This window comes from Pristis pectinata, chromosome 4, assembly GCF_009764475.1.
Source record: "Pristis pectinata isolate sPriPec2 chromosome 4, sPriPec2.1.pri, whole genome shotgun sequence".
Taxonomy (NCBI): Eukaryota; Metazoa; Chordata; class Chondrichthyes; order Rhinopristiformes; family Pristidae; genus Pristis; species Pristis pectinata.
Genome location: NC_067408.1, coordinates 40128457 through 40142222, shown reverse-complemented (window position 1 = coordinate 40142222; position 13766 = coordinate 40128457). Strand labels below are relative to the sequence as shown.

General features: G+C 39.2%; 1 protein-coding gene across 2 annotated transcripts in view; it reads right to left on the bottom strand.

Annotated features, from left to right (window-relative positions):
* Positions 1-13766, bottom strand: part of afap1l1a (actin filament associated protein 1-like 1a) — a 159376-nt gene that overhangs the window by 55309 nt on the left and 90301 nt on the right. For both annotated transcript variants that reach the window (XM_052013836.1, XM_052013835.1), the window contains exons 4-7: positions 12212-12306; positions 10986-11097; positions 6796-6894; positions 1126-1337 (exon numbers count right to left, since the gene is read on the bottom strand). In XM_052013836.1, the coding sequence (XP_051869796.1) occupies positions 1126-1337; positions 6796-6894; positions 10986-11097; positions 12212-12306 (518 nt within the window). The remainder of the gene's footprint in view (positions 1-1125; positions 1338-6795; positions 6895-10985; positions 11098-12211; positions 12307-13766) is intronic.

Genomic DNA, 13766 nt, shown 5'->3' with positions numbered 1-13766 from the left:
TTGTTATGTCCACTTTCAACATAGAACAAAGTATACTTCTTTGCCTTGACATGTATGGTCCTGACTTTATTATCTCATTAGCTTCCATGGCCTAATTGGTTAGATTGACAGTAACCTGATTAAGTTATTTTATTATCACATTAGACATAATTTTGCTTTGGAGCATTGCACAATGCTGCCCCATAAACAAGTGTTTTTTTTTCCCTTTTCCTCTCCATTGATTTAGTGAAGTGGTAGTAGAGTGGTTTTGGCAGAGTAAATGGAGATGACATGTCCATTAAAGTTTTGTTAACTAGGATACCTAAAAATTCAGTCCTGAATTGTACAACTGAACACATTGTATAGTTGCATCTGTTGTTGCAATCTAAAATTAATTCCGTTAAATATTGTCACCAATATTAAAATTATATGTTAGTAAAACTACTGTTTGGAAGTCACAAGTCGCTTTTTCTTTCTTAATAGCTCGTTAATTTTAAATTTATTAATAAATGGATCTTCTCATTTTCACAATAGACATATGGCTTTGATGTGCCTAGCTGAAATTGGATTTAGGCAATCTTATTACAACAATTTGAGTTTTATCCAAATCTTAAAGGCCTGTAACTGTATATAACTTGGGGGTGGTATTCAATGGCATTGGAGCGTAATGCTTTAGCCCCTGTTTCCTCCTGAGCACAACCATGTAGTTCTCCTGTGGCACTGTTGACAGATCCAACAGTGAGTTGATTCATTATTACATCTGTATCCTAATTGACTGCTCGATCACCACCTCTAATAAAAATCATATGTTCAGGAAGTGCATGTTTTTACAGTTATGTGATCTTTGAGACTTGTTCAAAACTTGTTAATTAATACAGTAAAAAATGACATATTTTTGGAACAAAGGGTTTAAAATTGCACATGGATCATTTATATATAGTAATATACGTGATGTTAACAACCTTCCACTTAAGTAATACAGACTGCACTTTAAACCACATTTAGATATTTTTTACCCCCCCCCCCCCAAAGGCATTCGGCTGCTTTAACCTCGAAACATTTGATAATGACTTAGCAGTTAAGTGGTTAAAATACAAATGGGCTTCCATGGTAAAGCCTCCCATTAAAAGTTTGACATCAGCTTACCAGTAGTCGGTTTTCCTTAATGACACAGAGCTGCTTGGCCCACTGCCCAAAGCGCTTCTTCCTCAGCAGGAAGGCACAGATCCTGCAGTCTTTCACCAGGTCCATGGAAGCTTCCTCTGATGGCCACTGGTGGGTCAGCTGTTGACCTTTTCCGTCTTCCTCTTCATCATCGTAAGATTCATATGAGCTGCTCATTACGTCTGAGTCATTGTCTAGGTGAAGTAATTAGGACATTTGTCAATGAAGCATTACAGCCTGTTGGGAGCTCAATAACACTGGCATGACAAGAAGCAATTCATGTTCAGTTCACATTCTGCATTTTTATTAACCACAATATAACCTGTTCCTTGCAAATAAAACAGAAAATGTTGGAAATACCCAGCAGGTCAGGCACCACCTACAGAGAGAGGAACAGTTACAATTTCTGGTTGATGACTTCTCTTCGGTACTGGGAAAAGTTAGATTTAAAATAAGTTTGAAGTGATGCAGAAGGCATTGGGGCAGAGAGAACAAAAGGGAAGATCTTTGATAGGCTGGAGACCAGGAGAGAATGAATGACATAAGTGGTGGATAACTTATCAAAAACCAGAAGGAAAACAGAATTGCAGGTGTCAAGGTAAAAGAAACCAATAGAAACCTAGTCAGAGAGAGAAGCAATCTATGTCACCGCTATCCTTCTGTTCCTTTTTATTCCTCTTACGTTTGGAACTCTTACCCTTTTAACCAGAGTAACCCTTCCAATCTAACTAATTATGCCCTATACAGTGGATCACCACAGTTCATTCTGTATTCATTCTACTCTATTACTGTCAAATGAACAGAGGTCCTGGTTCCATCCGTATTGAAGGAATTGTTTATACTAAGTACATTTAGCTATTTTCTTAACTTTATTTATTCCCTTTGCTTAGATAAGTGAATAAAGCTATAAACAATATCAGTCAATAAAAACGCAAAGGAGTATCTTTTTGGCACTTGAAAAAGTGACTTTGAATTGTCAAGACAACAAATGAATAGAAATACACATCTGGGAATGTAATTTGCAGATATTATCAAGCTAAACTTTCAAAGTTTACACGTGATTAATGTCCACTGAGGCAATATACTGACATTGGCATAGAGGGAATCATATCCCAGAATAGAGATCTTAGAAGAGTGGGAAGAAAATGAACAAGAGTATGAATCAAGTTCTTGTTATGAGCTCACCGACTGCAACAATCGCTATCCTGCATAGCATGGGATAGAATCAGGCAGTGCCAGCAGAGAGAAAAAAAACTATCCACAGAGTCCACATCCATAGCATTAATCCATCTTTTATTTCAGATATTCTGCTGTATATTTTCAGCAATTTCTGTTCTTTTGGAAAATTGCAGTTATTTAAAAATCTTTAGTTTGATACACATTAACACTGAATATCATGCTCCAATGCCACCTAGGCAGGAAATCTACAGATGTAAAGACTGTCTAGACTGCAGCTAGAGCAATGCATCCAAGTATTTGGAGTATCACATTCAAGTCTGGTTGTCCCATTGCAGGAAGAATGTGGAGGCCATAGAAAGGATGCAAAGGAGGTTTACCAGGATGCTGCCTGGATTGGAGGGTTAGTGCTATAAGGAGAGTTTGGACAAACTAGGGTTGTTTTCTCTGGAGTGGCGGAGGCCAAGGGGACACTTGATAAAAGTTTATAAGATTGTGAGAGGCATAGATAGACAGCCAGTATCTTTTTCCCCAGGGTTGAAATGTCTAACACTACAGGGCATGCATTTAAGGTGAGAGGAGGAAAGTTCAAAGGGCAAGTATTTTATCCCCCACAGAGGGTGGTGGGTGCCTGGAATGTGCTGCCAGGGGTGGTGGTGGAGGCAGATATGATAGAGGCATTTAAGAGGCTCTTAGATAGGCACATGAATGTGCAGGAAATGGAGGAATAATGGACCTTGTGCAGCCAGAAGGGATTAGGTGTCATTAGCTTAATTAGCTCGGTACAACATTGTGGGCCAAAGGGCCTTTCCCATGTTGTTCTATATAAAGTCCTGTCAATGGACTTTAGGAAGGATGTGAAGAAGTTGCAGAACAGGTATACTGGAGTAGTTCTGGAGACAAGGGACGTCAGCCACAAGGACAGACTAAGATATCTTTATTAGTCACATGTACATTGAAACACAGTGAAATGCAATTTTTGCGTGGAACGTTCTGGGGGCAGCCTGCAAGTGTCACCACGCTTCCGGTGCCAACATAGCATGCCCACAACTACCCAACATGTATGTCTTTGGAATGTGGGAGGAAACCGGAGCACCCGGAAGAGACCCACACAGACACGGGGAAAACGTACAAATTCCTTACAGACAGCGGCTAGAATTGAACCCAGGTCGCTGGCGCTGTAATAGCGTTACACTAACCGCTACGCTATCGTGCCTGCCTGTATCGGTGATATAAACAGAGGCAGGGTTTTCAAAAGAAACTTAGATAGGTACTTGAGGGGAAATAAGTTATAATCGTATGATCTTGCAAAACCATTTGAGTGCTGAGTTGGCAAGTGTGATGTGAATTTGGATGGAAACTACTTGTCCTTTTAAATGATTGCCTCTGCTGCAGACTCCTCCGCTGCCATCATCAATAAATTCTGTGATCATACTGACAAAGCTGCCTTCTCACAAGTCTTTTGGCTTTCCCAGTGGAACACTCAGCTGTCATCAAAGGTGATGTGTAATAACCCAGTGGAGGGTTGGGAAAGCAGCTGAAGGCTCCCAAGTTTGAATGACATTTAAATCAAGGACTGAAAGCAGAAGATTTGCATGAGTGGGTGCAGCTACCATGACAGTGAGCCACAAGCTTCCCACTTAAAGTACCTTTCAAAAGATTTTATAAACTTACTACTTGACTTGTAGGCATGAATCATTTTCAGATAGTGTTGAAGCATTGTTTCTATGGTTTTGTATAATATTCAGGAATAGCTAGAAATATATTTGGGAGAAGGAGAATTGAAGGTTACAGAAGGTATGTTTTGATTCTCTTATCTTCAGTAAGACCAATCCTGAAATTACTTTAGGAGGCCAACTTATTTTATGAATTAAATAGTAATTAAGGTAAAAATTGTTAAACAAAGTTCTTAAACTTGCAGATTCATTTCCAGTTTTTAGTAAAGGAAGCTGCTCATATTATTAAACAATTTACACCAAACAATTACTTCAAACATTTGTCTGAATGAGTGTAGAGTGCTGGTAGATGGCCTTCATAAACTTAACAATACGGATTAGAAATACTTTCAACTAATCTGATTCAAAATTCCATCATTATCTTGAAAAAAAAAGCTTATGGCTACCAAACCTAGAAAAGAGACTAAAAACCTAGAACATAATTTTGTCTTTGCAGGGTCCTGTCCATCAGTAACATTTCAACCCACCCAGTTAACTTCAGTGCTTAAAGTGACAGTCTAAATGTGTAAGCTGGAGTTTGAAACCAGCAAGTGGCACAACAGAACACAGAATATCAAGAACTGTGCCTTGGTTCAGTGACAGTTCCATGGAGGGTGTTGGAGTGAGACACCCTTCCTTATCAACGGGAGAAAACGTTTGCAATAGAGACTAATGTGATGTTGTGGAAAGCGGCATAGAAAGTTACAAGCCAGGAGCTTGGTGCCACACTCCTGGATTCAATACAGAAGGCACCTTAATGAGCCAAGCTGGTCAGAAAATGTGATTGCAGTCACATCTCTACCAAGACCCTACAGTACCACCCTCACCCCTAGTCTATGCTCCTGAACATTACTCCTCATACTGTTAGTTTGTAGATGTACCAGTACAGTGCTGTCCATGTAGTGTTCTATGGTTCTATGTATTCTCTCATATCTCCTTCCATCCACCTACCCTCGTCACTCACACTCATCCTTAAGCAATGCCATCTCTCTCTCTAGTCGCCTCACCTAATGCACTTGAAGGAAAGCATGCCTTTTACATTCATTCATCTTCTCCTTCCTTGTAGCAGACAGCACAGAAAAATGAGGTAAGGAAAAGAACCAGGAACTCCACCCTACCCTCACAACAAGCATCTTGTAAATGATAGCAGAGAGAAGGTGGCAATGGGGATAAGACACCCTGCAAAAAAAAAAACAAAATGCTGGAGGAACACCAATCTCATCCACAGGTTCCTTACCAGCTCTTGTGCATCCTTCAGTGCCCTCCCTAACCATCTGAGACCCAAGATGGCCAGTCCAGCTGATATCTGATCCAGGATCTGGTATAATTTGTTGTGGAGTTGAAACCAAAGCAAATGGGGAGCCTGAACTTTTGGGTTAAAGGCCAATTTGGGTATGCAGGTGTTTTCAGGAATTAGAGTGACTGGTACTTTGAAGGGACACATTGCTGGATCATTACTGCTCAGGTAATGTGTATTCTTGGTGATTTTTTTTTTCTTCTTTCACCAGACAGTTAAGCCTACTCCCCTTTACAGAGTTTCATGCTTTCCTTTCCAGCTTTTCTGGTCTCCCTCTCATTTTGATCTCTTTCTCTTCTCCTATTCCGTCTCCTTTTGTTTCCTGTTAATATTTAATTAATATCTTCCTTTTGCTCAATACTTTAGAAGCCATTCCATTTCTTTTACTGCGATTTCCCTTGCACATTCGTTTCCAATTCCCTCCTCCCCACTGTGTTCCTTTATAAATACTTTGACAGTACCCAGATTTTAGGAAGGACTAAAGCTTCATAAAGTTGATGACTGTCAACCATGGCACAGATCCAATGAGTATTTCCAGTTATTTCTGTTTTAGTACTCATAGCTCTGAATTCCAAAAGCCAGCACATTTCTGTCCAAGGTTGAATCATCTCAGAGAATGGTTTCCTTGGAAAGACTTTCCTGGTAGCTGATTTAAGAAGGCATCAGCTTCAAGCACTAATTTTTCGATTCTTTACTATCTGTGGAATCTCAGTGTATACTCTCCATTATAAGTATGGGAATATTTGTTTGGAACATTCACAATGTGCAGCCAATATACGTCACTGGTATCTTTTGAACTGAACACTTTCTTTTCACTAATACACGTCTCCTCTATTGCTCAGAATATTGAAGTATCTTAGATTTGACAACACGATGTGATAAAACTAAGCTGAGGTTTGAGCTTTTGGCTGAGATCAATGTCTCATGGATGCAGCTGAATGAAGTGAAAATTTCCTTCTAATACATATGAAATGAGTCACAAAAGTGTTATACAGGTCATCCCCAGGTTACAGCAACGTTCCATTCCTGTGAACTGTTCATAACCCGGACAGTTCACAGGTCAGAAATGCGGCCACAGACTGAGTTCCCAGGCAGCAGAAGCCGACAAATCCATCTTGTAGGTCTCTCAAATTCACATTCACATGTACAGGCTGTGCATAAGTCGGATGTTCATAACCTGGGGAAGACCTGTACCTGACACACAGTATTATTTAAACCAGGGTGAAACCATGCAACTGAACAAGAAAGCAGCAGCATAAACAGAAATTCTGGAAGAACTCAGTCAGTCAAGTAGCATCCGTGGAAAGAGAAGGAAAAGTCCCTGACGGGAAGTGTTGACTGGTTTCTCTTTCCACAGATGCTGCTTGACTAGCTGTGTACTTCCGGTATATCCTTTTTTGTTTCAAATTCCAGCATCTACAGTTTTATTTGCTTTCCTTTAAAGAGGAACTATTATCTAATTACATGAATGCTTATGTTCTCCCATAATCCTGGTGATTGGGTAATTACTGTCAGCATCTTCATAGTACCCATCCTCAATAGAATTCGGTGGACTGGAACTGTCTAGAAAAAAAGGAAAATACACCAAGTTAGAAAAAGAACTTGCATTTTTTTAAAAACTTAAAATACTTACCAACTAAAATAACAGCAGATTAAACAAACACAAGAGAATAAGCCATATAGTTATAAATTGCCTTTTGCAACCACAAGATGTCCCAATATGTTTTGCAGTCAATGAGGTTTTTCCGAACAGTAGATTTTCTTGCAATTGAGAAATATGGCAGCTAAATTGTGCACAGCAAATTTCCACAAACTGCAATATTACAAACTCCTATACCAAATTTAATTGGTTTAAAATTTGCCTGCAATCTTTATTTCTGAATGCCAGATCAAATATTTTACTAGATGCACTGGATTTTTCCGATTCCCTCAAGGTTGTTTCTCAAGGGAGCACTTCAAAATTTTCTTCATCGTTGCTCATTGTCTCCCAACCCCCTCCTCAGATCAAGTTGACTTTCTGCCAGAGTAGTTCTGCAGGTACTAGTCACATACGGGTATATTGCAAGCAGTCAGACTGCATTAGCTTGCTTAGTTTTGACAAGCTATTCTATACCATTGGGGGGGGTGGTGGTGAGGGGAAATCACAGTAGAGCAAATTCATCTCCTGAACTTATTTCTAGATTCATATGCTTATAATTACTAAATCATTGGTTAATAATCAAGAGCAGAATCATTTCCCTTGCTTCAGTAGAGACCAGTTGTTTTTCTTCAGGTGAGATTAGCTAATTATTACAGACTGGGAATCAAATTTTCAGTTGTGGCTCAGTCACAATGTATAAGCAATTTAAACCACCAGGACAATTCCTCTGTTAATATTTCTATCCAAATTATACCTTAATGAACATTATGTCATAAAAGGAAGTGACTTTTTATCTGCCATTAATAATTCTAATTTATGGAGCTTTCATGCAATAAATGATCACTTTGGTTTGGCTCCCCAACAGTTGCCTAACCTGGACATACCTTCTAAAGAACCAATACGAGATATTGAAAAACAAGAAAATACTGATTATTGGAGTGAGTTCACATGAGATTTTACTGCACAATCCTAGCCTGTAAACAATGGAACAAAGCAGTCTCTTGCCTTAAACAGAGGATCTGCAAGGATTTGCACATGACTCTCAATTTTTGTGAGCGATGCTTCCCTACATAGCTCATACTTGCTCCTATACTTCTGAATGACTTTTTATCCCAATCTTTAAAAAAATGTAAGTTGAAATTTCCCTTTTCCAGCTTGGCACATTTTGCCAATTGAAACACAATGGAGTACAAAGTCTAAAAACAGCATGAATAGTGTTACCATAGTAACTTGCTATTAAACTCTCATCTCAGATCTCATTTGGGTGCTGCGCATCATCCCTTTAAGCTTTACTGTTATTAGCATATCATTTGTAAAATACTGTAAATATTTCTGAGATTTCCCATTGATTAAACAAACACGGTATAAGCAGTATTTTTAAGGCAGACAGTAATATTAGAAAGACAGGAAAATTTGCAGATGGGGAGATATTTTTATGCCAAACAAGCAAAATAATTCTCTTGAGAATCAGCAAGGCATTTTTAAATCAACGTGTGTATGAGGCTGCAAACTTATTCTTTCTCTCCATGAGCAACATGAATTAAAATTATAATGCTTCATTCTCTGTCTTGAACTCATTCATCAAAGACCACAGTACTGTGCTTCTTTTGTGATATTTGCAGGCCCATTCCCTTAAAGTAGAAGTAGCATTCCAAACTTAAAAGGCTGTCATAATAAGAAATAAATTAAACCATAACTCACTCACTCGCTTATTTGCTCTGGTTTCTATGTACCTAGGTATTTTCTTCGGTGTTAAGCTAGCAAACTTGAAGATCTGGTATTTGAGATGAAAGACACACAAATCATCCAAATTCACTATCTCTGAATTCCAGCCCGAGGTAGTGATTCTGACCAATATTATCAAGAAAGAACAATACAAAAAGCCTCGAAGTGCATGGAAAGGATATCTTCGTAGAACTAACTGTTCTTCCCAAATACTACAATGCAGATATTTATTTTCCTAACCATCCTCATGCAGTATTATATTTACCGTTTTAACATAACAGAAAGCAGGTTAAAATTGGCTATAACATTTAATATTGTTATAGCTTTTGCATTTTTAAGCCATCACATTCAAGATGATTCAATGGCTTAATTAGCCTGAGAAAAACTCAAAAGTCACATTAAAGCTTTATGAAATTAACTTTTTAGCAGGCCATATCAATACCACCCAGTTTTTCAATGTGTTCATTTGCCACTGGTCAACGGGCTATTTTCAACAGAAACCTGAATCACTGGTTAGTGGATTACCATCTGTGCAGAGAGATTCTGTTAAATTTCAGAAACTGACGGCAAAGTGAAGCCAGACCTGAATTTTCCATCGTTAGAACTGATGCAGTGGTTAGAACAAAGCAAGGTAGCCTCATCATGTTACTGAGCTGAACAATTAACTCACATTTCCTCTTCAGAGAGTACTGGAATTGTCAGCTCCGTGGGCAGTGTAGCAGTTACCCATGTGTGAAATTGCACCAAAGGTAAAGGGATCCAAAAAACATAGAGTTTTAAAAGAATTCTAACTAGATCTTCTCTTCGTTGGCAGTATCACAAATTCAAGGATTACAATGCTCATTTTGCAAAAAATGTGGACGTTAAAAAGTATTAAACTAGGGCTGTTTTTTCTGGAGCAGCAGAGGCTGAGGGGAGATCTGATAGAAGTTTATAAGATTAAGAGAGGAATAGATAGACAGCCAGTATCTTATCCCCAGGGTTGAAATGTCTAATACTAGGGGGCATGTATTTAAGGTGAGAGAGGGAAAGTTTAAAAAAAAAGAGGGGCAAGTTACTTTTACACACAGAGTGGTAGGTGCATGGAATGAGCGGCTAGGGGTGGTGTTGCAGGCAGATACAATAGAGGTGTTTAAAAGGCTCTTAGGTAGGCACGTGCAGAGAACGGAGGGATACGGACCTTGTGTAGGCAGAAGGGTTGAGGTATCATTAGCTTAATTAGTTTGACACAACATCGTGGGTCGAAGGGCTTGTTCCTATACTGTCCTCCATTCTCCAATCTAAGATTGGATTTTCAGATTAATCCGAAACAACTCATTTTCCTGGCTTTTGGGACAGCAGTTAGTGCTTCACAGCTCCAGTAACTGGGGGTTTGATCCTGGCTTTGGTGCTGCCTGTTCTCCCTGTGACCACATGGGTTTCTCCCAAATGCTCCCATTTTCTCCCACATCCCAAAGACATTTTGATATTTGAGTGGCTACTGTAAATCATCCCTGATGTAGGATGGGTGGCAGCAGAATCAGGTGTGTGAGCAAATAGGTTCCATGGAAGTGGGGGAATAGGAATATTTGGATTGTTCTGAGAGCTGGTATAGATTCAATGGGCTGAATGGCCTCCTTCTACTTGTAAGGAAATATGATGTGATATGAATGAGGTGCAGAAAGGAAAATGACAAAGGGGTCGAACACCAGCTGGTGACGGGAGAAGTCAGTGAATTTAATTCTTCTGGGCTGATACCTGAACCACTTAGATGATATCGGACATTAAATGCTATTTTATCTTGTTTAGAACAAAATCCAAAGGACACAGCATACAATTGAAGTGGTGCAAATTGAAGTGGCAATGTCAGAAAAGGAGTTCTGATGAAGGATTATTAACTTGAAACATTAGCTCTATTTCTTTCTCTTCAGCTGCTGCCTGACAAACTGACTATTTTCAGAATTTCGTGTTTTTATTTCAGATTTCCAGCATCTGCAGTTCTTTGCTTTTAGATCATAAATACTGATACTGGCGTGGATAAGAATTCACAGAATCTTGGGCCACTGTGTGGTATATGCTTATCTCAAACCTGCACACAGATCAGTGTGACTGCACTAACAAGCAGAAATAAAGTGCACTCTCTTTGTTCAAGGGACACCTGCAACTGAAAAGAAATCATAAGAACAGGCTAACAATTTTATTGAGAGCTTGCTATTTGAATCCTAGTCTGTCTGGTTCATAAGGTTTATATAATTAGCTCACCATATAAAAATATTTAGCTGTGTCCTCTTCACAAGGCCAAGGTACTTACTGCGAGAAGTGATGTACTCTGGAGCTTTTCCTGGGCTTAAAGGTACAGCTTCTTCGTAATAATCCTCAGGTGGAGGAGTTGTAGGGAGGGGGGGTGGTGTATCAGTTACTCCCTGAATATGAGAGGAACTTACATTAGAATCTCATTAATTGACTTTCAATACAACAAGGATCCAAAAACACAAATGTGATAATGACCAGATAATTTGTTAAAGTGAAACAAAAACAGAAAATGCTGGAAACACTCAGCAGATAGGGCAGCATCTGTGGAAGGGGAAACAGAGATAACATTTTAGGTCAAAGAACCTTCATAAACATTCTGAGTGTTTCCAACATTTTTTGTTTTTATTTCAGATTTTCAGCATCTGCAGTTTTTTTCTAAATTTTCAGTTTGTTAAGAATGACGTTGGTTGGAAGATAAATATTGTCCAAGGCACCAGGGAGTACAAACAAAGTGCATTTTGTATTCAGCTAAGGTGGCAGTTGTTGCCTTGGTTTAACGTGTCATCCTAAAGTCTGTTGATCCTTGGTCAAATCTGGCCAATGTCAGCCACCAAATAAAGTAGATGATAAACTGCCAAAATTCAAGTTTAATCCTGAAATTCAGTATACTACACAAGATATTCAACTTATTACATCACTCCGTGGTCAAGTACTCCGCATTGTTTTTCAGTTCTACATTTCTTTTTGAGTTCTCAGCTGCTCAAGGGTGTGTTTTGTGGTTGCCATGTTTACAGGACTCAATCATAGGAAATCGAGCCAACTGAGGGGGTCAAATCACACTGCAAGTTCTTCAAAACTCAACCATCTGGTGCCTCAGGTTTTGATTAGTCTTGCTGCTTAAAGAAAATAACTACTATCAGCAGTAATTTTTTTTTACAGTCCTTAATCAACAAAAAATATTGCTCATTAATTAAAAAGATCTGTAATAGTTAACACACCTTGATTTATCATAGTTGACCAAGAAAAACTAGCTGATGTGAGTGCATATAAATAAAATGACGACCTCTACACAGATTACAGAAGGAGCATACCACCTCACACACTACTCACCTGCCTGTCCATTCAGGCACCTCCTGCCCCATCTGTGGAAGTGTCTGTGGTCACCACATTCAGTCACCTCAGAACCCACAAACCGAATTGGAAGCAAATCAACCCCAATACTGAGGGGCTGTGCAAGAAGGACTTCTGCAGAAGAAATTAAATAACCAGATACCCAAGACTCACCGATTTGGAATGGGGCGTTTCTGGCAGCGGCAACTCAATACGGTTTCCATCCTTGTATTCCTCCTGCATGTCCTTAAGGCCGCGTAGTTCACAATCTACAATTACATCAACGAGATTTATACTTCAATAGTTAAAATTATACAGCGTATATGAAGTGGTGTTATTTAACAATCAGTGTTATTTGAATATACTTGATAGAGCACATGCTAGAGGAGATAATGTAACAGGAGGTAATTGCTGAAAAATAGCTGGGGTGATGATTCCCTAGCATTGGCACTGCTGAAAAGTTGTAATAAATTTCACATCCTACACTTTTTAAAAAATTCTTTGTTCCCTTCGGAACACTTATTCACTGATGGTGACAGGCATCCTTTTCTGTAGTACTTTATGACTTCCTTGCCTACATTTTCTTCTCTGTATGTGGTTCCCATGTGCAGCATCTAAAGGACATAATTCAGAGTCACATACAGTTTGTCTGAACAGTACGCCAGAGGGAAATTTGAAGAATTTGTTTTTTTGAAAAAGGTCTAACTGCAGCATTCAACACAGTGATACCAATATCTGGAAAATTCCTCCTTGCACAGTTTGTGCTGTGGACTCCTTGTTGCAGGAAGGTAGTTGAAAGCCTGGAATCTTCTAAGGAGTACTGTAATTTAATGCTATAATTGGGAATTTGAAGTGTGCTCCTGGATCAATGAACTGATATTGTCTGATTGATCATCCATAATGATAATGTGAAGAAATCCAATCAAGATGTTGATCCTGGCATAGAGCAACAATGGGCGCAGTAACACACTACCAAGAAATAAGGCTGAACTTACTACAATTATATAGGGCCTCAGCAAGACCATACCTGCAATATTGGTATTGGTAGTTACATAGAACATAGAAAAGTACAGCACAGGAATAGGCCCTTTGGCCCACGATTGGTTTACTATTGTCACATGTACTGAGGTACAGTGAAAAACTTTGTTTTGCATGCCATCCATACAGATCATTTCAAAACATCAAGGTAGAACAAAGGGTAAAGCAATAGCAGAATGCAGAATATAGTGTTACAGTTGCAGTTACAGAGAAAGTGCAGTACAGGGAGTCAGTTAAGATGCAAGAGCCATGACAAGGCTGATTGTGAGGTCAATAGTTCATCTTTAACGTACAAGAGGTCCGTTCAAGAGTCTTATAAGTGGGATAGAAGCTGTTCTTGAGCCTGGTGGTGTGTGTTTTCAAGCTTTTGTATCTTCTGCCCGATAAAATGGGGGAGAAGAGAGAATGTCCAGGGTGGGAGGGGTCGTTGATTACTTTGGTTGCTTTTCCGCAGCAGCGAGATATGTAGGCAGAGTCTGTGGAGGGGAGGCTGGTTTTCATGATGGACTGATCTGTGTCCACAACTCTCTGCAATTTCTTGCGGTCTTGGGCAGAGCATTTTGCTATACCAAGCCATGATGCATCCGGTCAGGATATTTTCTATCGGATGCATCTATAAAAATTAGTGAGGTTCAATTGGGACATGCTGAATTTCCTTAGCATTCTGAGGAAGCAAGAGGGGCTGGTGAGC